General features: G+C 40.1%; 1 protein-coding gene across 1 annotated transcript in view; it reads left to right on the forward strand.

Moving 5' to 3' along the window:
• The window catches only part of il1rapl1b (interleukin 1 receptor accessory protein-like 1b), a 184,665-nt gene that overhangs the window by 62,888 nt on the left and 95,859 nt on the right, over window positions 1-25,918 (forward strand). The window contains exons 2-4 of the mRNA XM_030771900.1: window positions 4,660-4,939; window positions 17,915-18,101; window positions 19,940-20,093. Coding sequence (XP_030627760.1) covers window positions 4,660-4,939; window positions 17,915-18,101; window positions 19,940-20,093 — 621 coding nt within the window. The remainder of the gene's footprint in view (window positions 1-4,659; window positions 4,940-17,914; window positions 18,102-19,939; window positions 20,094-25,918) is intronic.

The raw sequence follows: 25,918 nt of genomic DNA on the forward strand, positions 1-25,918 counted from the left end.
TAGTGAGTGGGGTTGAGATTACTCTTGCTCATGGCCATGTATCTATTTGACTGTAAGAGTGCAACAGAGGAGCATCAACATGCTGTGTGTCTCAAGGCAACCAACTGTCTGTTCTGAGAAGGATCAGCTGCAGACATGGCAACACAATGGAATGGCAGGAGAAAATTTCTCTCTCTGTAGCTCCATGTGTAAATACAGCTAAATGTCAGTGTAACTTGAGTGTATATAAATCTCATTCAAGTGTAGAGTTTCTCATATTCATTTTCACACAAAAGAGAATATGAGGAGAATTTGAGAATACTTTAACCTGTTTGTGTCTCATGTAATATATAGTATTATCTCTACTGTCTACAGACTGAGAGTTAGACCATGTATTCTGTTAATTTTTACCCCGTTCAAGGGGGGGGGGGGGGGGGGGGGGGGGGGGGGTAGGAAATTGTTTAATTTTTTGTGATCTATAAGGTCACATTCCAAGGCTGTCTGACTGAGGAGAACTCTCCCATATCGTCTTCGCCAGAGGGGGCTTTGGAATTGCTTTCTACCAATCAGAGGCAGTCAGTGTGGATATCTCCACATAAACAGAGCGTGTGGCCACACCCCTACACATTAGCAACACTCAGGAACCGATGTTTGGAAGTAGATGTTAATTGGGTTTAATCAGGCCGAGAAACATGTTTGTGTACTGCTTGTGAGATTACACATAATTCCCCTCGCAAAGAAAATGAGTGATAACCCATGCAGCCCGAGCTCCAGTAATGAGCGTTTCAAGCATCAGAAAGCATTATGATAGAAAAATCTGCTATTCTCCCAACTCCTGTAACTATGCTGAAATATTTCCATGAAAAAAAAAATAGTTTAATTGAATCCAGTTTCCTAAGGAGAAAATATTTATGCTCTGAACTCTTTTTTGCTTTAACTCCTCGTTTAAATTGCTGACATTCTAAACATTCTGATTCCGTAATGAAAAAATCAATTGGGTGCCTGCAGGATGTTTTTTTTTTTTTTTTTAATTCACTCCTTACCTTAAACGAACTAGATGTAGAAGTCAATATATAGCTTTTTTTCCCTCTGTAATTTTATATTATCAATTTTAGTTTCTTTCAAAAGAACCCAAAGCAGACCTCACAGATTCCCCATTAAAATAACGTGAGTAAGGAGACAGAAGATGGCATTTGGATGATTGCTGGCCTGGTAAAGAGAGAGATGGGGGAAAAATGAATGTAAGAATAAGTGAGTTTAATCAAGTTTCCAGTATGAAAGACAGTGAAGGGCATCGTACTCACAGAGTCTTACTGTGTCCTGAATCCCTGCTCTAACAGCCAGGACTGCCTAATCACAGTCATCCAACACAGAATGATACTGCATACATAAGACCCAGCCCTAAGAGGAGAAGTATCTGTATAGCTTACTCACATAGACATAAACACACACATTTTCACATGTAGTCAGGCTTGCACAGCCAGAAAAAACCCCCAAAACAAAATAAAACAAAACAAAAAGCAAACACAAAAATAAATAAATATATAAAAAATAAAACAAAACAAAAAAAACCCCAGCATGTTATTTTGATACAAATGAGATATTCAGTTTTATACATGTCACAGAATCCCTCATTTTTAGAGCATTTCACCTTGTATCATTTAGGCATATTCTACATTCAGTTCAAACTGAAACAATAATCTTATTTTTTAATTTGAAGATGATCATATATAGTTTGTAATGTTTGAGTTTCGTGGATCATATACATTCTGAGTTGACATTGGCGTTTCACGCGTAAAGAAAGAAGACAGTTCCAATAATTAAGAGAGATAATTACAGATAACAGTCTTAGCGATTGCTTGTTTTAGTTACAGATTGCCACGACGCCTTGCAGTTATTACTGTGCGCAAAATGATGCTTAATTAGTCAGTGCTTGATTAGCAAGGTTAGCTCCCCCCATAATCTTTGGTCGCCATGGCAACAGAGACATGTAGCACTTTAATAAGTTCTCCTCCATGTCTGAAAATGTCAGCCTGCACCCGACGGCATCGCCAACATCCACACGTCTTCATCTTTATTTTCGTTTGCAGATAGTTTTTGGGATTGAGACTGGCGTTTCGGGGATTAAAGGTAATTTTAAAATGCAGAACTCTTTTGGGATACATATACTCTCACATATATTTTCATACCAGTTGCTCTGTATAAATCGTTTTCTTTTGAAAGGCATTAGACGTACCCTTTTATTTGTCAAAGAAAATTTGAAGCGAATATTTCTGTGAGGCAAATGTTATGTTTGAATTGGGCTTGACCTTGTTGCTTTGCAGTCCCGTAAAACCACTCAAACCTGACCAAGAAAAGAGGAATTTGAGATTGATTGAATGCAGTGAAGTATTATGGATGAATTATAGGACATGCTTTTCCCACTGTTAATTAGCTGCTGAGTTGTTCCTTTTGTAAATAAAACATTCATGGAGATACAATTAGCGAAGCCTGTTGAGCACTCAGCAGCTGTGCTCACCAGCTGTTTCAATAGGGAAAGAACAGGGGAATGGGAGGGAGGAGAGCAAAATGACTAATAATGGAAATAGGCTGGTTTAGACAGGACACACGTCAAACAAATACATTATAATTATTTCTTTTTTTCTTACTTTTAAATGCCCAGTGTCACAAACAAAACCGCGTCCAATCATTGGTCGCCGGTTTTATTTCATATCACGTAACGCTAGCTAACGCATTGGGTTACTATTATTAATATCACTGATTTTTTTTTTACAAACATAAGCAGTTTTGAACAGTATTTCCTTTTCCATTTCATATTTTCCACGAAGTGCCAGCTGTTTTATGTGTTTAGTCTGATTTTGGTATGAGTGAGACAGAGAAAGTGGAAGAGGAAGGAGGTCATTTTGCTGACTTTGTCCAGCAGAGGGCCACAATTACTGGGCACTTTGCGGGCTCCCTGACTTGGCAGGAACTTTTGAAAGTCAGTATTACAAACAGCAGACCTACACTGATTAGAGGTGAACACATAAATCAGAAACATTATGTCTTTATGGTATTGTATGTTATTACAATGCCGTATGATACTGTACCATATGAATACAGGACGATTTTGGTAGATTATTGAATAAGACAGGTATTTTTCTTCAGGTATTCTTGAATAAGTGTGGATTTTATGAAGTAACGGCCATATGATTGGCAAGCATTTGGTGCAAAATTGGGGTAGTATTCTTGCCACTTTCTCCTGTCTGTGACTGCAGGTAAAGAGGAGGATTTTTCATTATTTTCACACAGATTACTGCTGTGTGTGAAGAGGGGTAAGCACTGAAAGACAGTCATCTATGCCTTGTCATCTATAATCTCATGGCACAAACCAGTTAACATGCGGCTGAGAATATTGGATATGATTTCCATTATCAATAGAAAGGATGGCTATCATGAGCACAGACAGCAAGCCATTCAAGCTTGTACATGCACATTCTGTGTATTACAATAGTGTGGGTGTGTGTGTGTGTGTGTGGGAGTGGTTGTAGGAGTGGGTTTGTGTGTCAGTGTGTGGATGTGTGTGGCTTTATGGGTGTGTTTTTGTGGGTCTGTGCCAGTGTGTCTGTGTGCACGCACTCGCGCGCATGCACGCGTGTGTGTGTGTGTGTGTGTGTGTGTGTGTACGTATGCGCACACGCGCGTCTGTTTGTACGTCTTTGTGTGGTGCATGAGTCCATTAATGTACATGTTTATGCTTTACCTCTAGCATTGGATCTATGTGAGTGTATGCATTTGTGTGTTTGCCTCTCTCTCTCTCTCTGTGTGTGTGTGTGTGTGTGTGTGTGTGTGTGTCTGTGTTTGTGTTTGTTTATTTACATATAACTAAGGACCTCTCAGCTTCATGTTTTGTAACAAGAGTTCCACAGTTTCCCTATTCTCTGGAGAATTCCCAGAAAAAAAAACCCCTGCAAAACAAGGTTGTGACCTTAGTACTGCATTCAATGACCTTAACATGCACCATGACCCAAGCATCCAGAGGGTTTTGTGGTTGCAGCCTTGTGTCTCCCTGCTGGGGCCTGAGATAGGGCCATGAGCCTGCAGTCTCCCTCTCTCTTTCTCTCTCTCTCTCTCTCTTTCTCTGTCTCCCTCTCTCTCTGGATCATACAACTCCTGCTCTTAGTGGGTCACAGCTGGTGCTGTTGCTCAGGCACTGCTGGATGCTCAGTCAACTGCTATTCATCCACATACAGCTGCAGGCTGTGGCCCACTCCACACACCATAATGAACATGTTACTCTCTCCACGCTTGCTCCCTTCTCTTGCTGCCCCACTGCTGTGCCCCACATACACTAGATGTCATACCGGATAAAATGTGTTCCAAAACACGTTACGGCCGTCTATGGAACAGCAGTCTGAAACAGCCACATTTGAAAGATGACAGGATTTAAACGTGTACAATTTTATGTGACAGATTTGACTATGCAATCATCGGCTGCAGCATGCCAGATAATTTAACTACGTTTTGACTTGACTCATTGTTGGGATATTTTGAGATAAGGCAGACTGGGACATTAAAATTACACTTCACCTTACGGCATAACACAATATAGGTTTTAAAATGCCCCGTCAGTTAACGGTTATTGTAATATTTCCGTTAATATCTCACATTCTACCTCTCTCTGCTCTGCTTAATTTACAGTGGATGGCTGCACAGATTGGTCAGTGGACTACTTGAAGTACAAAGTGCTCCTGGGGGAACCAGTACGGATTAAATGTGCTTTATTTTATGGATATATCCGTGCAAACTACACACATGCCCAGAGCGCTGGACTCAGTTTGATGTGGTACAGAAGTACAGGGCATGGAGACTTTGAGGAGCCCATTTCTTTTGATGGCATCAGAATGAGCAAAGAGGAAGACTCCATATGGTTCCGACCCGCTGAGTTACAAGATATCGGACACTATTCGTGTGTGCTGAGGTAAGTCTAGCTGTATGGATGCCGTATGTTTACTGTATGTATGCTGTATGTCTGAATGCCTATAGTTAAATGTAGTAATACTGGATCGATCATACCTGTGTTTGTTTATGGAGTTGACATGTTATCCAGGGGTTGCAGTATGGATAACCTCTCTCTTGTCATTCCTCCATTAGTCTCTTGGTAAGACAATAAAGAAGTGCAGTTACTGGAATATGTTCCCATAAATCATATTATTTAAAATCTTCCCCGGGTGATATCCAATTAATTCTCTCGTTTTTGAGTTAGAGGAATTCCGGACAAAGGTTCAAACAAAGCTTCATGGTACACACAAGGGCCTGCTTCACTTAACATGCTAAATTAATTTTTTATTTGTCTCTAGGGAGCAATAAGGTATTAAGTGCCATTGACAGATCCATAACTCAGTGCACACATCTACTGTTTTAAAGGTAAAAAATGAATTTGAAAAAAAGGGAGGAGATAGACAGTAGTTTACTACTGTGCATGTGTGTGTGGGAGAGAGAGAGCGAGAGCGAGAGAGAGTGAGAAAGAGAGAGAGAGCGAGAGAGAGAGGAAGAGAGAGAGAGACTCAGGATGTCACCATCTTCACCCTATCTTTCCCTTGCGCTTCGAATACCAGCAGTCAGACAGTTTTATGATTTATGATTTCCATAACGTTATAAAATTTCTGGTTTCCTGTTTCTTACTCAGATAGGGTTTCATTAATTTAAAGGTCGTTTGGACCCAAGTGAGCGGAGGTCAGTCCAGGTTTCTTTCGTAACTGACTTCAGGTTCAGTGTGATGTAAGACAGGTCTCTCTCACACAGCTGCTCTTTTCATATTTGAGACTTTATTTTCACAGAAAAATGCAGAACTGCACAGCTCACTGTGACCAACAGTAGTCAAACGACATGCCCCAAAGTCCCCACTTATGTCCAACATCTTTCCAAAAATCTCAGATGTAATGACATAGCATCTACATATGAAGTACTAATGTAAATCACCAGCCTAAAATTTACAGACATGCTTTTTTTTCCCTCTTTCTTAAGACAACACTTTTTGAACCTTTTTTTTTTACCATATCTGAAAAGAACTTAATGTTCTTCCCAGAACACTTTAGATCTGCCTGGATTAATTTCAGTTGTGTCCTTGGAGGCACTTAACAACAGTCGGTATGACCGCTGTCTAGACTGAGATGAGGGAATTCACTCTGCCATTCACGTCTGTTTTGCATTTTGCATCCGACTGAATTTGCCGACTCTGTTCTCTGACACTTGATTCAGCAGCATGGCGGCAGGGCTGCCGGCAAAGCGCAATCTCTCGTTGCCGAGTTATTGTGTAATCAGGCCAAAAGTGGGGTGAGAAGATTTGATTTGGATGAGTGTGTTGCTTTTTAGCTAGTCACAACTGTTTAGACTAATTAGGGGCAACATGTACTCTAGCATAATAGAAAGAAATAATCCGTCTCTTTCCTGCCCCCCCCCCCCCCCCCCCCCCCCCCCCCATGTGAATCTCAGTTCAGCCTTTGAAGGCCCAGGGACTAGTCATCGCTCGTGAGGCAAAGAATGAGCTTTTTTTTTACCAGATGTATTGACTGAATAATGCGTCCATAATGATGGCTCTGGAGGGCACGTGAGAATTTTGTGTTGGCTCAGAGCTTCGCCTGAGTAAGCTTTTGCTTTGCAGAGTGGACAAATTGTATCCTGCCAGCAGATTATGAAAGAGAACTGTGTACAGAGGCTGGCTGAATAGATCCACGGTAGGTAAAGCGCCAGCGTATTTCATAGATGGATTGATAAGTTCGAATACACGAGGTAAAATCCTCTTTTTTTGTGTGTCTCACCCACAATCTGTCATCAGAGTTATCCAATCTCTTTGAAGTTGCTCGCGGAAGTCATTTGAAAGTCAAGTCACTGAGGTCGTGGAGGATTAATCAGATTTTGGAAAGTTTTCTAATTCATTCTTTAACGAAACAACCGTTATTGACAAAAACATTGAAACGCTGATTTGTGAAGGAAGGGATTTGAGACTTTCATTGAATTAAGTCCATTTGAATACTTATAAATCATTAAGCGAATCATAAAAAATCACCCCGTTTGGGAGGTGAAAAACAGCATTTACTGAGCTTTAGGGCATTGAAGGCTTTGAAGAAAATAGATTCTCTTCTTTTTTGTCATATGACGTTGCTCCGCTTGGTTGTGCAGACCCTTGCTTAGAGTGAAATAGAGAAATCACATAATATAAGCACGTATAATTATATGGTAATAACTTATTAACCTCTTAGGTAAAGGGCGCCTTTTCATGAATGCCTCATTACTTGCCTTCATTAAAAAAGACACATTTAAGAGGACTACTCTCTCAGGGCTGGAAAACCTAAAGTGGCTGAAGCATTTTCTTTTTTTTTTTTTCTTTTAGCCTTGCTGTGCCCCTGTCTGTGTCTAAGTGCACTCCGAAATGAAACATGCTTTGATCTCAGTCAAAAAAATGACAGAGGTTCTAATGCATAAACACAGCAAGTTCATTGTTGTGGACAGAGCCTTTTTGTACGGAGTATATTTTAAAACTTTTGAGTAATTTATTTCAATTGATATTAGCTGTTCTGAACAGCCCTTTTTTGTGAAAATATTATTAAAATAATATGCATGTTGGTGTATATGTGCTGTATGTAGTTACGACTTTCTTAAGCACTGAACTGTCGAAGTGCAACATAGCATGATTCATTGAACTTGATAATATTTACCATTTTCCACTCATCCCCATGGCCTAGCCCCACTCACCTAAACGTGGGCCTTAGGCAAATTAATGATGCAGCTCAAGATTTCTTTTCCATGGACTGGTAAGGACCTAGAACGGCTAATTGCATCTCCCTGCCTGGAAATGACTGGGGAAAGAAAGTCTAGAAGTGCTCTAGAATACCAGCTAAAAGCGTCCATTGGATTTTGAAAGCGATAGAATGTCTCTTTAAGGAACGACAGTCTGTTGATGACAGGCAGTTCCCCCACTCCCCCACCACCCTTACAAAATTACAGTAACTGAAATTTTCTTCCTCATTAATCAACTTTCCTCTATGTAAAACGTCCTGATAGGCATTGTTCGACCAAACAGAAAACTGGTGAAGTATGGAAATGAGTCCAGTAATAAGCAGTATGTAGTATTATCTAAATATGACTCATAAATCCTGGCCCCATTCAGACCTCGTCAGTGCACCAGATTCGGGGGATATTGCTCTTTTGTCTCTGCCTGGCGTCTTATACGTACAAGGCCCTCGCATGTGTTAACATATCGAATTTGGATTATGCTGCCAGCACAATGGGGGTAGACAAAAGAGGGAACTTTGCGATTTGGAAACTAAGGGATCAGGATCTGCAAGCTTTGTACAGAATGAATCATTGTCTCTGCCCACTGCAGCAGTGGAATTATAGGAGACTCAGTGGTATTGAGGTAATGTTAAACAGTCTGTCCAATCTTATGCTTGTTTTGTCAATATGCTGCAAAATGCTATATTTCTGTACCATGTTTTTATTTATTCATTTATTTGTTTGTTTGTTTGTTTCAGTTTTTCTTCTTTTGTTGTGGCTTTATTTCCGCTAATTGTTTTATCGAATTTTGTGACAAAGAATTTTTATAGCTCAGTTTGAAATGTTTAGAGTTTTTTGAAGTATTTTATTATATTTCTCATATATCTTTTTTATTTTATTGTGTGTGTGTGTGTGTGTGTGTGTGTGTGTGTGTGTGTGTGTGTGTGTGCACATACGTGTGGATCTGTTTGCACGTGCTAGTTTTAAGTATGAGGGATAAATCATGCTTCCACATGGTGCAGCAGTCCTGAGGGAGCTCACATCAACTGCTCAGCTATGCTACAGTGGGCGACAGCTGTAGCTGTTGCTGTTGTCATAGCTGAACTCCCCATCCTGACTTTATCTTGCTCTCTCTCTCTCTCTCTCTCTCTCTCTCTCTCTCTCTCTCTCTCTCTCTCTCTCTCTCTCTCTCTCTCTTTGCATGTTGTCCACTGTGTAAGCGCCGTGGTTTGCAGTCTCTGTGAATGGACAGGCCTCTGTCCTGTCATTGGCGTGGACATGCTCCAGGCTCTGTAGGCTGTGTCATAGGGCACCAGTGTAAACACAAACACACCCGGCTGAGCTGGTCCCTGGGGAGGATTCCTGACAGCGACTTAATGTGACTCCAATCTGTGTGTCAAATCAGACCCTAATCCTCCATATGACAGGCACAGAGACCTTCACACAGGCAATTTCTACCCGTAAGCGGAACACAGTGTCAAATTAAGGGCGCCATTCAGTCACTACAGTTGTATGTCACTTAGGAACAGCCTTGCATGAAGACAAAGTTTATAAAGACTTTGATGGACACCTATTAAGATACAGGTCCTGTCTTAGTCATAATGTTGCTGCAGAGAGAGAGAGAGAGAGCAAGAGAGAGAGAGAGAGAGAGAGACAGAGAGAGAGAGAGAGACCTGACTTTGGAAATCAGATGAATACTGAATTTCCAGCCAGCCCCTCTTCTCCTGTATACTGGAACGTGTTGTCGTTAAGCTAATACAGGGCTGTCATGGGTGAAAGGATTTGAACTACTGTCACATTGTGACGCTGCCAATGTTAAACTGTGTTGGTCCATCACACCAAGTATGAGCTAATGGCATAGTGGAAAAGCTGATAACAGTGTTTATCTTGATGCTTTAGGGAGGGTATGTCTCTATGACAGCGTCTGGCACATCATAAGAATTCAACTGGGGCTCCACAAATGCATTTTAATTATCTAACCTATCATGACAGTTCAGTGACTAAAGGTGCTGTGTGTCTATAAAAAAGCGGAGATTAACACTTTGCGTGTAATAATATTTGCCATGGAATACTTTAAAAATTGTTTTCTAAACCCTCTCGGTATATCTACTGACAGGTTCATTGCACTAGCAGGACTAACAGCTGTCACGGCTGACTGATAGTTAGTGTTTTACCACTTCAAGAAGGTATGCTTTTTCTTCTTTTTTTTTTCTCCCTCCCTTCAGTTGCAACTGAACAAATGCTATGTCTTGGTTGTGGTCTCTGTGCGTTTGAGTTATTTATGGATTCCTTGCATGTCTCCCATTCCGGGTCGGTTCCCAGCACATACGAAGGGAGGTCGGGGGATCTTATGGGAAACATTGGGATTAGTATTCCGGACCTGGAGCTGGAGGTTATCTCTCAAAGAACTGACAGTGAAATGGGACGTCCACAGCACTCCGTCACTCTGCTCCAGTCCACTCCGGTCCCATTAATCCGACTCACCTGCCACATCAGACGAGAGGCACGGGTCAAAGGGAAAGCTTTGCATGTATGATGTATGCTGGAGCACATTTGTACTGAAGCCACGGAAAGCAGATCGTCACTGCCATAGTCTCTCGTTAACAGGCAGAACCTCGGCTGTGCTTTCAGGATACCTCAGAACAGTCGTATCAGGCGGCCAGAGTACCGAGCACTGCTTCCTCTGGATTATTCTGTCAAATACTGGCAGAGAGAGAGAAAAAAAATAGAAGCGAGTGGATATAAAATCCACAATTCAAACAAACACACACACGGATTTCCCCCTCCCGTGCTCACTAATAGTCACCCTCTGGGTGTTCAGTGCCGGGCTGAAGAGCATATCTGAGATGACCAAAAATTGATTCAGAGACTTAGCTGGACTGACAGAGAGCCCCAACTAGATAAACTCAAAAGGAAACACTGCTTTGATTAAAGATGGCGAGAAGGTGCGTTGTTAGTATGTGAGAAAACGTCCCTCACGTGAATAGATATGTGGATGTATGTAAATGTCTGCACACATCCACAGTTCGGGCTATCGGTGTGTAGGTTTTGTCCTGATCACTGGCACGGAGTGACATCATTCAAACACAGTGGCATTAGTTTCACTTATAGAATTCTCACCACCCTCTAAATGATCATATCTACGTCCTCTGCAAATGTGACCTTTTTAAATAAGTTTTGGGGGGAAAAAAAAACATGTAGTACACACATCATTTAACCTTCTGCATGTATTTCACAGAAATTACAAGCTATGTCTGAGCCCTCACAGCCAATCGTGTTAATCTGTGCAGCACTCTAGGCGTTAGACATACCTGTGCACTTTGAGATATGCAGCTTGGCCCAGTGCGATTGCGGTATAATTTAATCTGACTCCTGGATGTATGAGTAAAGGTCTGCACCAATCTATTAGATACCCTTCATGCTCTTGCTGATTGGAGATTTGTCCTGTACTCTTGCCTCAATTCCATTTGATTAAGTGAAGCCAGAACACAAGGGCTGATGGGAAATGCTAGGTCCATCGGGTTGGTAAGGATTGGCTAGGTCCAAACGCATAACCCCCCCCAACTCCATATGATCAGTCACATATGAATGCAACCTGGCTGCCTACATATTTAAAGGTCAGATTTTTTAAAATGTAGATTTCTGCCCTCACAGCAAATGAAAACATATTAAGCCCATGATGTCTCATGCTCAAACATATATGTTTTGTTTAGGACTCTTACATTTTTCTCATTGCTAGTGTAGTGCTGTGGTAAATATGGCAAGCAGATCAATAGAGGGTTGTCATTTTAAGTCTTAATTTAGTTATCTTGTCCCTCAGCTCAGCATTGAATCCGATTTTGAAAAGGTCTATTTTTTAAAAGACTTATGACTACCCGTTGTGACAAGATTCATAATATTTTAGGCAGAAGCCACCTGTTGTTTTTGCTTAAATCACCTGTTGTGTCTGAAATCCTTTTATGACTTAATCTCTGAATCAGATTTTCAGAAAAGTGGATTTTTTTTTTTTTTTTGGTCCCGAATGTGTAGTTCAGTATGAGCAAATTTCTTTTTATCCTAGGGAACGGGAATACCCAACTGGTCATACACAGTTGAGGGTTTCAGACCAACAAAGAGTATCTGATAGCATGCATACTGACCTTCTCTTGTCACATCCGATGTGATTTTATCTGCCAAACAAAATGTCAGAATCCAGTTCTTCAGCAAAATCAAATTGCTGCTTTTTGCTTAGTCCCTCATCCTCCAACCATCCACTCGCACACGCACACACACACACACACACACACACCCTTCCCTACCTCCCACCTGTCTAAACTGTGCCATCATAATAAGTCTGAGTCAACTGCAATGCTGGAGCTGTCGCTTACGGCACGTAGGACACAATATGAAAACTGAGACATCCCTTTGGAAAAGGAAAGGGGGAAAAAAATGAAGCAGTAGAGAGTGTCTTGGATTTTAAACTGCAGAGTCGCATTCAGACTAATGCAGGTTTTTTATTTATTTATTTTTATTTTTTTTTACTGGGAGAGGTCTAGGTTGGATTTCTCTCCGTAACTGCAGACATTTACCAAGTGGAGGTGTGATTATATTGTGGAACATGAATGAGGAGGCAGGAGGAGGCTTGCAGGGTTTTACAGGGGGGACGTAATAGAAAATGGAGTGTCAAGTAGATCCCAGGGGTCATCTCATACTCAGGTGTTATACGGACACTGTGAATACGGTTTCGAATGGAGCTCAGACTGAGAGACTCAGCGCTTTCTGTTAGGTTTTGCCGGGTGTGATGTGAGAATGCTGAGAGGTTTCTTTTTCTGGATGATATGTCAGTATTACATTAGGTGTGATTGCAATTGTCTTCAAGTGAAAACACTGTGGGAAAAAAAAAAAAAAACAAGGAACTAAAAGTGCTGAAAACAGTCAACCTATCAATGAGCGACGAACAAATAAAGAAAACTATTCCAGGTCTAACTAGCATCAATCTGTTGCTTTCTTTGGGACCATCTTGTTACATTTTGCAGTCCAAACTTATGATCACATAAGTTTAAAATGTCCTTTACATTATAATGCAACAGTTGAACAGCCTTCATTTTGTTTTACTACATAGGGAATGTCAGAGTAATGCCAAAGATTTCATTTTAGCTTAATGAGATTACATGTCTCCAGAAAACGATTGCCTTTGAATTAGTTTCAACTTAGTTACAAGGATAAATGATTCTTTTGACCCAACAAACACACTGAATACATTCTTAATCCCTTTTTTCCTCCATGCGGCATGAAAAAGACCAGCAAAAAATCCATCATTTCCAAGAGAATCTAATGTCTTTAAAATTGAAATACTGTATTTCCTGTCAGTATGGTGGTTGTCTTAAATAAAGACAAAGAGTGATTGTAGCATAGAGGAGAGAGAAAAGGAGACAGGCACAGAGAGAGAGAGAGAGAGAGAAAAAACAGTGACGAGTGTACTTTTAAACGGAGGCTAAGTGGAGGGTGTTTGGCTCACCGTCAGGATTGGGAAGCAGCCGTTAATCAGCTGGCCTCGCTGGCTGACACTTGAGTTATGTGCTGGGCACAGGTAGGGCCGGAGCCTTCCCCCCGCATGCCTTGACCTTCCTCTGGGTCATAAATAATGCACTGGCCATAAAAGACTGATTTAGGGGAATACACCACCCTGCACTATGAGAGGGCTGAACGGATTGTGGTGAATGAGATCTTTAAAATTGTCCCTCGAGACTCAAAACTGATTTGGCAGATGCCAGCTGCCTAACTACTTATCGGGAGTAATCCGGAAAGGAGACAGCCTTGCCCACTAATGCCAAGAGCAAGCCACTAACATATGCATTGGTCAGGCTGCAGGATTCTTCTTTTCCTTTTTTTCTGTTTTTACTAATCATATGAATGTGTAGATAAATTATTCCCCCCCACAGACTATCATTAATCCATTTTTAGCCACATTAAGCATGTTTATCCTGGATTAGAGTTTTCTTTGTTGATGTTTCAAAGGATTTTCCACAAATAGTCATGGACAGTTCCCTGTTGTACACAATCCAGTTGACCCTGTCTGGTTGCATTGAGTAGTCCTAACCATCAACTTTATTGTTCTTTCTCTCACACTTTCATATCATGTGCTCTTTGGAGCTTTTCAATTAAGTGTGGAAAGAGATACTTCAACAACTCTCCTTGGTAGTGTCAGATAAACTAAGCAGCAATTCTAAACAATCCTTGGCGTCGCTGTTCAGTTTGGGAGCCAATAGGAACTGGCCTAAAGGATACTCACTTCATCTTAGTCTGAAAGCAAGGGGAATAGGAGACATCTAATTATTTAACCAAGCATGTGTCTTGGTCCACATGCCATACCTAATACCCATTCAGCAGCTGCTTTGATCCCGCTAACAATATGTGATGAATTTCCCTCCATACCCTTTAATACCGAAAAACACTGAATCAGGTTTAATCATACACAGTGTTCAAACTCAAACTAGAGATGTCCTAATTGTACCACATATGATTTATTTTGTCAGCACTTGGGAAAAGCAAAAGCCCCCTTGCTGAATGTAAATATTAAATTGGAGCATGTACATCATAAGAACCATATTATCTGTCACATTTGAGGATGAGTTAATGGCAGTCAAATCTGTTACGTTTAGTTTATTAAAATGTTTGTCCTACTGAAATGTGAGTAGCACTTAAATTTTAACAGTTTTTCCCCAAACAATGGAGGATAATGAGGTGGGTTTTTTATACCTCACCAAGGTAACTAAGCACTTAGAATCTAACGACTTCTGTAGCTACTCATGAATATGGATGTCTCCTTTATTTCACATTGCATTCCATGCCTTCTGATGGACGTTGGGGCTGGTCTGTCAGAAGTCCGTCAAATTAAAGTTTTAAATGCTGAGCACTGTATTCATGACCATGCCTGAAGGGGAAAGGATGCCCTAGAAACCTGTGGTACTTAACCATTCCATTACAATGGGATTTAAGGGGGATTTACCAATAGCAGGATACGGTTGGTCTTGCAGTCTGAGCATTCATATACACAAACATTACGTTCATGTGGTACATAGACACATGTATGCGTAGATACACACCACACATTTCAGTAGTATTATCTCTTAGTGAGCTGTTACTCACTGGATAGCCCCAAGCTGTTTAAACTTTATAGCTGAGCTGTCAGTGGATGGGACATGTCTGAGTCACCAATTCAACTGCCATTGCCCTCTAGCAGAAACAGACATCTGTTACAGAAAGAAAAAAAAATGTATATATCTATATCTATATCTATCTATCTATCTATCTATCTATCTATCTATATATATATATATATATATATATATATATATATACACACACATACATACACACACATACATACATACACACACATATATTAAAATTATGACAATTATTTGGAATTATCACAATTATTCCATTTCTGTCTAGTCCACAGTCCCCCAGAACAAATTGTTTTTCTTTTTTCGCTGAGCATTTCAGACACTGTTCGGTCTGACTGAGATAAAAAGAGACAAAACAGGCTCTGAAAGATGGGGAGAAACGTAGGAAAGGCATTGTAGGACAAAAGGTTGGCCTTGTCCATCCATCACTCATCTACAGCTGACACAATTCCATTCTCCCACTGGGCAGGTTTATCCGCACTGCCCAGAATATTTAACAGGGAGAGGGCTCTGGGGATCTCATTTGCACAGGTGTCCATCTGCTGCAAGTTGTTTCTGATAATCTGCACATCATGTCGCATTTGCATCCTCACCTCATAAAATGGGCCCACTTAAGCTGACAGCAAGCTTAACTTGGTCAACTCGGCGTGTTTGACTAGTGCTTGCTGTAATGCTAAGCAGCAAGTTTGTTTGCATGATGAATTAAGAGCATTTAGTTATTTTTTTCTTTTTTTCTTTTATTCATCGAGTTTAACTAGGTTTTCTCCAGATTGTTGCCCACTGGATTTTCTGAAAGCCTTTGCTAATTGGACTCATACATGCAAATGGCTGCTGCAAGCCAGAATGCATGTTTCTCCTCTTCTACCATCTGAGTCATACTCAGACAGTCATAGTAACATATGCTTTTCTGCTGAGTTCAGATTATGGTGACAGTCCAGTTAGCAATATATTGGTGAAAGCATATGCTGGGATCAGATCAATTGATCATTGGATTCTGGTTTTCTTCATTCGCTTGTAACAGAGTTTTACCCAGTCAATAGTCCTGTCTATTGATTTCAGTGGTTCATGCGCTCTTGCCCAAAGATCACTCAAGCAAAGTACAGTCCATACCTCCACCTGCTTGCTAATCACATAGTTGCTGACAATCGTCTTCTTCAAGCGAGCAGTGAGCTTGCTTATGGTTGAGGAAGTGAACGCAATGATTGAATTTTTTTGCTGCTCAGTGGCTTGAGACATATTTGCTGCTTAAATTCTCTCAAGCTTTTTGAGTCGTATGGCAGACTATGTGAAGTTATTGACTAGTCTCACAGACACAGGATTGGTCAGGTTATTAACAAGAGATGACATAAAGTAAAGTTGTGTTCCAAGGCTATTGGTGCTAGGTAGCTACTGCTAGGTAGTACCTGCTTCCATTTAAACACACAAGTCCAGCTTCATGTTAATTAGTTCCCCCTTTACCGCACTTTTTTTTTCATATCCAAGCAGTTATAGAATATCAATTCTGGCAAGTAATTTTCTGCCGGCTTGCACTGTATCTGCATAATATGTGAAAACAAAGGGCTCAATCAATCTTTGCTCGTGTTGACGATCAGTACTGCCGTCAAGCATTAGCTTCATCTTTCCCTTTTTCATTCACCTGTCCAGCTTTTTTCTCGCTGTTTCTTAACCTTATTCACAGATCATTTGAGATGACCAGGTTCATCATTCGTATTCATAGTTAAATGGATGAGCAAACACAATGCATTTCTATGGGCTCCAGAAATGCTCCAGACAGCATAAACTGCAGTGAGGAGAAAAATCATAGAATTTTTGATGTGTTTTATTATATGTTATCTTTTTTTATTTAGTGTGAGTGTGTGTGTGTGCGTGTGTGTGTGTGTTGATATTTTGAGAATGTCAGAAATGATTAAATGAACTCTGCCCATTGCCTCTTTCAGAGAAACTATACACAGTGTTATAATGCTGTCATGTGTGTAATAATACCTGGGACCATATTTTAGTAGTAACACAGGGAAGGTGTTACAATACTTCTATGAATCTGGTAATCATGAGGAATGTCATTTAAGAATTTACGAATTCTATTCTCAAACGTGGCCTAATAATGCAGCTACACAACAGTGCCCCATGGCTATGCTCTTGATATGAACCTTATATTTGGTAACTATACAGAACATAAATATTGGTGTGCTTTTCATTCACTTTGTTATTATGGATAAACATGTTAGGAGTGGTCATTATGGTATAGCAACGAGGCACCTGTGCTGTTGTGTATGTGAATAGGATATTCATGGAGGACTGTAAAAATAGATACAGCTTTTTTGAACACAGAGAAGGCTGTATCATGACCCAGAGAACAGATGCAATTACCCCTGTAGCCTGGACCTGTTAGAGAACCAGATTACCCCCATAATCTACACCAGAAGAACTTCATTACAACGGCTCTGTGGTTACTCAGGGCCTTTCTTCTCACCAGGCCTTCGTCCGTTCTGTGCTGTGTTTGGTTTTACTCACATTTGTGTTCTGGGAGTTGTTTTCCAATAAATCCAATTGTAGTGGTAACTGCTCTCAGCTGCATTGTAAAGTTGCTGAAAGAGGCATTATAACTAACGTGAAAAATGGGCCTCATGCCCGCATTTCATTTTTGGGTGACTGGTGTTGTCCAAGTGCTATGGGGCATATAAACAAAGCATTGTTGGCGAATGATGCATGGAATGAATTTCTTTGTTGGCAGGTGATTTGTAATTTATATATATATATATATAAAAATATAAATATGTGTATGTATGTATGTATGTATGTACGTGTGTGTGTGTATTCCCATTTTAGATCTTAAAAGAGAAAAAAACAAACAAATAAAAATTCATTCATCTCAGACTGCAATTTTGTCTCATTATCTTCTGAAACAATATCCTTCTGTTCCTAAGTAGTGTATTAATGTTTCTGTAACAATACAGGTAATTATGTTGTTTTCTTTTTCCATTTTTTTCTTTCTTTTTTTTTTTTTTTTACAGAAATTCCACATATTGTATGAAAGTGTCCATGTCATTGACAGTGGCAGAAAATGACTCAGACCTTTGCTACAACTCCAAAATGAGATACTTCGAAAAGGCAGAATTAAGCAAAAGCAAGGAGATCATCTGCCCAGACATAGATGACTACATCCAACCAGGCAAGGACCCAGAGATCGTGTGGTACAAGGTAAGCTCTACAAAAGGCCATGCATCATCGCTGCCAGAGGGGACTATTACCTGTGCTCATGGCAGTATAACTGATATTTCATAAAGTAAATGTTGTTTTAAGGACAGATGGATAATTTATGGCGTCCCATTCATGACCAGTACATTACAAAGTGTTAACAGGTTCCTTAAGCAATTATTTACAATGTCTTGTTTAATAAAGAAACATATGCTTGAAATGTTACAACCCCCCCCCCCCCCCCCCCCCCCCCCCAAAAAAAAGTGCAAAAGTTTGGCAAATGCATGCATGTGTGAAATTTGAGTATGGCCTAGATTTTACCTACTTGACCTGGATTTTTTGTGCTGTCTCCAGCGAGAGGTTTCTCTAAATTACTTCACTGTCTTTGGGCAATGTGCTGCGGAAAACAGCCATTTTACGCATCCATAACCTGATGCAACTCAGCAGACAGAAATGAGGGTGTCTTTGGCAAAGGCAAATTCATTCACATCAATCTCTGCTGATCCCCTGATAGTACAGAGGAAGCAAAAGAAAAAAAAAAAATCCCCCCAAAAAAACTAACAAGCACAAGTTAGCTTTGTTTATACACGCAGGTACTGTGTTTGAAAATAAAGTGTTAACTCATCAATTAAAATAATTTTAATGGACTTTTAATGAACCTGCATATTAATTTGAGTCAAATAAGTAGAGTGTCGATAAAACAGCGACTAAAAAGACTTTGCGGCCTCATGAATAAATGGTTACCTGCTTGCTTGAGGTTTGAGGGTAGAGGAAAGCTCTCCTTTTTAATGACACTCCACAGTGCACCCCTCCTCAGTTCACCCCAACACTGGGAATAAGTGGATTTATATTTAGATGTGTTGTGAAAGCGATTTATGTGCAATGTACAAAAATCATTGCCAGGGGAGGAGTAAAATGAAGTTTTCCTTGCACTACCTCACATGTCCTGAGGCATTTATGTCCTCTGAAAAGTTCTGTTGAGTTCATCCCTGTCCTCTGTCGGCTGCCCACGGGTAACTGCAGACTGACAGAGTAGGCGAGGGGAGCCCGGGCCAATTCATCAAAAGTAGATGAGTGTCGGATTAGATGGCCACAGTGCTTCTTCAGTTTCTATGTGAATTGAATTAAAAGGATGGATAATGACTTCGGCCCAGGAACCCCCTAGTTATTTGCACCGCTCTGGAGTGGGGTTGATTGAATTCAGTTTCTGTGAACGCAGGTGGACTGGAACCTACAGTGTTCCAGTTTTGGAGACCATCAGGGAGGGTGTGTGTGAATGTAAGTGTTTGTGTGTGTGTGTGTGTGTGCACGCGTGCACATGTGTGTGTTTGTGTGTGTGAGTGCGTGTATTTATGTGTGTGTGAGTGCGTGTATTTATGTGTGTGTGTGTGCGCATGTTTGTTTGTGTGTGTGTGTGTATGTATGTATGTGTGTGTGTTAGAGAGAGAGAGAGGGAGAGAGATAGTCGGGGCTGTCAGAATTCACAGGCATCACTGCTCCAGGATCCCCTTTCACAGTCCATGGCTATCCTAATGAACTCATCTGCTCATCAAGGAGAAAATTAATAAGTATTAAACATGATTGACAAGCATTTTAAGAAGTTTTTGAGACAAGCATTTTGAGAAGTCTTCACAGAAGCTTCTGTTCATATGTGTGACATTAGTACTTCTTGCAAAACTGTCATGCTTTGTTTGTTTGTTTGTTTGTTTTAAATGCCCCTTTCTGATGATATTATTCATCATTCCTACATGTAGAAGCTCTATGAAGCTGTCTATAGAATGAAATGCATGTGCTTGATCATTGTATGTTTCTATCTGTAATGTTGTTTATTCTTCCCAAAGGAATGCAAGTCTAAACAGTGGAGGCAAAGCATCATCAGGAGGAAAGACACTCTCTCCATCCGGGAAGTGAGGGAAGATGACATAGGAAATTATACATGTGAATTACAGTTTGGAAGCTTTGTGGTGCGGAGAACCACTGAACTGTCTGTTACAGGTAAGAATTTCAGAGAATTCTCGAGAAATCCTTTACTGGCCCTTCTTCAGAAACGTTTTTTTTTTTTTTTTTTTTTTTATGAAAGAGTGGTATGCAGCGCCTACACTGAAAAAGTGTTGTTCGCACTTTGTCACAAGGTATATCTTTTGTGGACTGTTTTTGTGAGTTCATCAAATTAAAGTTTAATTGATGATTGGTAGTTATGAAACATCAATACACGCAAACACAGCAGGTGGTAAAAGTGAATGTAAAAATGATTTTCTAGTTCACACAGATGTTGTATTATGTATTATTCAGAAAGTGGATGTCACCGTTTTACTGTAATCATTCTATCAGAAATTTCAAATTGAAATACAAAAGCTTCTGGAAATGCAGCAAACGATATGTTTTTTTCTCTCGCTTGTATACCGTGGTCAGTTACCCTGTTTACAACTGATTTGGCTTAATTGGACATTAGAATGTGTTCCAATCTAGTACCTCGATCTGTTGAAGGCTGCTGAAATATTTAAGGTTGAACTTTAAGGCCTTTATGTCAAAATTCGAGGTGACACAGAATTAATGATTTCTTGTCATTGCCATGGCCTGGGCTTGATGTATTCTCCATTTAAGGGCACTGTGCATGAACAGGTGCACTCAACTAATGTCCAAAGCTATTGTAGGTACATTTAATCAATAACCTGTAGTCTTCATGTTGCTGACAAGTAAAACTGAAGCTGTAAAGTCCCCTTTTGTTCTCTTTAGACATAGTAATTGAGTCATTTTTCAGGTCACACTTTCCATCGGCAAACCTTTAACTGAGGATTGTGAATGGTTAAATTTAGCTATAAAAGCGTGTGCTGATTTTAGATCATTACAGTGAATGTCAAAGGTGGACTAAAGCCAGAGGAGACTGGTTTACTGTCTGTGCACCCCACAAACATGAACTAGTGAACTCAGCCCACACTACCGGCTACGCTACAGTGCCTGTGACGAACGCATCATGGATGAAGACATCCTAATGACAACCTTTGGCCCTTCTGTACCTCTCCTCACACTAACAGACACAAGATAATATTTCTATGATAGCGAACGTGTATTTATATGACAGCCCTCTTTAATCTCTGTTCTTTCTTTCTTAAATCTCCCCTTGCTCTCTATCTTTCTCTCTCCCTCTTTGTCTCTCTCTCTCTCCCTCTCACTCGTCAGCCGGCCCCCCATCCCCCTTCAATGTATTAACACACAGTCTAGCAATTTTTGCATTTATCTATTACAAAAAAACAAGATGGTTCGTCATGCTGAGTTAATAGTACATTGTGTGTTTCGTAAAATTGTTTTCCATCATATCGACATTGGAATGATTAATTAGAGACCATGGAATAGATTGTGCTTTTGAGAAGATTGTGTACTAATAAACATTATTTATCAGAGGGAATATTAAAATCAAGCTCATTTCACTTTGTTAATGCACTGGCTGCCTGCAGATACAGGTCAAAGGTCAGGCAATCTGTTTACAATTTACTGCCATCTGATTGCTGGTGATTATTCACACACACACACACACACACACACACACCCTCCCACCCCCCCTCAACTAAACTAGGTCCAGGTTCTCTAAAGGCTAATTTCAGTAAAGAGTTATCTCTCCCACAATAGCAAATCCAGTCTCTTGTTTAGGAATTTTATTTCATGTTTTCATATACTCATACTTTTCTTTTAAGTTAAGGGACTGACAGTGATTAAAGAGGTGATTATGCTATGCTGCAAACATTTCTATTTGTGCATTCAGATCATCTCTGAATTAAATTGAAATTGGAAGTGTTGCTTCTTTTGATATTTTATTAAACGGACCTGCCAATTACAGAGACAGTTCCTGATTGCGTGTAGATTATTCAGATGCCTTAGACAGCAATAAGACAATGATCAACAGCTGAAAATCACAGTGTGTGATCCTATCTCCTGCGCCTGTCAGATGGGTAGATTAGCACCTCGATGAATTTAATAGCAGTAGCTGAAGTGAAATGTCAGCATGTTCATTCCTGGCACAGATAAAATTGTTATGGCAAGCAGGGATTATATAACTGAGGTAAAGTGGTAGACGTGAAGATGGTTGCAGAAATCTAGATCTCCTATAGAAGAGTGTTACCTGGTAAAGCCTGTTATTGTTCTCTCGCTCTTATGAATTCCCAAATTTGTCAGGCCATAGAGGATAGGAGACGGTGCTAACAATAACCTTTGCTTAATTTGAAGAAGGGATTCAAAGCTTTAAAATAGCTCTGTAGGGACTGATGACTACTGACTAATCATTATCTCATCCAGAAAAGTAAAGTATATCAGATGTTGAGAAATAAAGTGAATATGACAATTTAAACAGTTTGGCCATGCAAGAATAGTGCTCTCTGGTTTTAGCATGAGCTGATGAGAAGAGAGAGCGAGGAGAACAGCTGATGAGAACAAAGAGTAAGGAGAACAGCTGATGAGAACAGAGAGTGAGGAGAACAGCTGATGAGAACAGAGAGTGAGGGGAACAGCTGATGAGAACAGCTGATCAGAACAGAGAGTGAGAAGAACAGCTGATGAGAACAGAAAGCCAGGAGAATAGCTGATGAGAAGAGAGAGCCAGGAGAACAGCTGATGAGAACAGAGAGTGAGGAGAACAGCTGATGAGAAGAGAGAGCCAGGAGAACAGCTGATGAGAACAGAGAGTGAGGAGAACAGCTGATGAGAACAGAGAGTGAGGAGAACAGCTGATAGGAACAACTGATGAGAACAGAGAGCCAGGAGCCTCCACTGCTGTCTCAGATTATGTGATGTTCTTTCCCTGAGGCTGTTTACAAAACAACCAGGGGTGAGTTTCTGGTGATGATGAAGGATCTTTCAAATTAACAAGCCACTTTACGATTAGGCATAACCGAAAAAGAAGCATGTCTAAGAGTGTTTCCCAAATCACTTTTTAATTTTTTATTTACTTTTTTTTTTTTCAAGCTGGTGTTGCTGTGAACCACATCTCCACAGTAGTATTTTTAAAAACCCAGACAGTCAGTCACCTAACATCAGCATGCCAGTTTCCAAGTTTAAACAGTATGAGATGTGTGTTTTATAACATTAGCAGATGAATGGGATAGTATATGTAAAAAATGCATTTTGAAGGAAATATAATATTTAAAAAGTCTATGAATAAAAAAGTTGTATCATCATTCAGTTCAAACAGAATTGTTCATAAAAACAGACTGAGCTAGAGCTTTGGGATTCAGGAGTCCTACTTTATTCACCTCTTTTCTACATACTTTTTTTTACAATAAAGTGTCTTAATTGTCTAAGTCTTTAGAAACGCTGGACGTGTGGTCCTCTGTGGCACATTCTCCATAATATCACATAACTGCTCATTCATATTACATTCAGGATGGCATAATAAAGTGCTGTATCAATGTTTGTCAAAGGGAATTTTTATGCTGTTTTTTTTCTTTGTATGGAGGTACATGGTTAGTTGAATCTCACATTGTGGACATTTGAATTGTCAGTATTTTGAATCTCATTTAGGAAACTGACCAGGAAGCTATTATGCATGTTACCATAGTCCACAGTTTATGAGACATGAATCCTTCTAACACATTTGAAGACAGAATTATAGATTGTGTGCCCTATTCCTCATTATCACTATGGTGATTATGGGCTTTTCTTTAAGGTCAGCAAAACTGAGAATTGTCATGTATGCAAGTGTGAAAGGTTTTAGATTTGCTGGCATTTAAAGACTTACTGTTATCGCACTAAACTCTAAATAACAAATAGTGCTGATATACGACTGTAAGATTATAGTGACATCTGAACAGACATGGTTCATGATAGGAGAATGACTCACTCATGACAGGTAAGAAAAGACATATTTATTTGAACAGAAAACCTGATATGTTCTCAAATAAGGCAAAACATTTTAACTGAAAATGTAGGCATTTAGTTGCGTAAGTTTAGCTTAAGATCAGCCTGGTTTTGACTCTCTTGCCGCCTCTCCAGTGGAGCGTTGGCATTCCCTACAACATCCTCGTCTGCAGTCTTTTCCACGTGTGCTCCATCCTCTCATCAGACAGGTGCTTCAGACAGTTTAGTAGCGGTTTTGTTTTTTTTTTGCGGTGTTGCAGTAATGACAGTAACTGAACACATGGGTATTGCAATTGCGGATCCCCAAATGACTTGTGTATACAGTGGAACCACAGCTTCCACATGCCAGTGATGCAGTCCTCCTCGTTTTGCATATTTAGATGCACATGGCTGAAGTGTTCCTATTGGACGTTCTGTGTCATTGCCACTAGGGTCATCAGGTATGCCACTCAACCCCCCCCCCCCCCCCCAAAAAAAAACTGCCACCTCTTAAGTGCTGTTCTATAGATATTTGGCGTACTACAGAACTGGCCCATACATTGTGCGTACTTCCAGGCATTTTGCCATCACATCCAGAATGATGCCCCCCTGGTTAACTATTATAGTGGCATTATTTGGGGGTTGATAGGAGAAAAAGCCTTCTGGCGCGTATGGATTGGATTATAAGTGGGAGTTAGGGATTCATGCACTGTGTCTAAAACTCTTTGAACTCATCCAGTGGCATGGGACCCAATCTAAGCCTCCTGCATGTCCCCTTAAAGTGAAATTTATGCAGGTTGTTGTATGCAATACATGTGAAGTGGGGACCCAATTAATAGCTTCAGATGCTGTTGCTTTGCTTAGTCTTTGACTGTCGCAGATGGATTTGAAGACAGCCTTTGGTGCAGCATCGTCAGTAGCTGGAGTCATTCAAGGATAAAGCCGCTGGAGAAGACCTTGTTTCAAATAAATGAAGGAGGGAGAGAATTTTGGCCCACGGTTTAGACGGTACTGTCTTTACAGCTGACGTACAGGTTTGGACTTGTTTGAACTTGTTAACAACTTGGACAGTGCAGACAGCACCTCTGATTAAATTTAACAGCTCTGTGGATTACATGTCACCTGTCAAGTGGGGCACATTGAATCCAATTAATGTTCATTTAAAACAGGAATGCATTAAGACTGTTGTGAAATCAGCTGGTGGCATCATCCCACTAGTCTTAATTTTTTCAGAATGTAACAGTGATTTTACTACGCAGTGATTTACTATTATACAGTGATTTACCTCAATTTGAAATAAATGAAGTTTCTATATTATATGTTATCTGTAGTTTTACGTAGTATGCAGAAAAGCTGATGATGTTCAGCATGTAAATAATAATATGAATTTAATGAATATATAAGTAAATACTGGTTTAATAAGCTGTGGTTAGAAGGCACTGTCTGTGCAACAAAGTTGTTCATCAGGCCCAGAACCGAAAGTGTCACATTATCAGTTATGAGTGGACTGGGGAGTGCGTAAGTGAATCGAAATAAAACGCCACATTTACCATCTCGTAAATTCACAGTTGAGTTTAAAAGTGATCTTACGATCATCTCAGTCTCTACAATACTTTCGGGAAACTCATTCCAGATTAGACTTGTTATGCAGCGCCATTTAAAAATGCTCACCTGCACTGTCTCATGTAGGCAGACCCGCTCAGTCTGGACCATCAGCTGTTCAACCAGCTTACTGTACTTTTCATCTGGAATAAAGAAAAGAATAGAACATGCATCTTTTTCATCATGGCTTTTGCCTAAGCAATTATAACACATACTACAACCTGAAAAGTATTCGTACAAAAGGAAGTGTGGGAGAATGGAAGTCTTTGGGTTTTGCAGTTTATTCCCACTGGAGTTTTAATTCCCCAGTGGTTCACCTTTAAGAGGAGATGAAGATAAATTGATGTTGAAAATGCTGACTTAAGAGACTTTTGAGTATTGCCTTTGGTAGT

This window comes from Chanos chanos, chromosome 4, assembly GCF_902362185.1.
Source record: "Chanos chanos chromosome 4, fChaCha1.1, whole genome shotgun sequence".
Taxonomy (NCBI): Eukaryota; Metazoa; Chordata; class Actinopteri; order Gonorynchiformes; family Chanidae; genus Chanos; species Chanos chanos.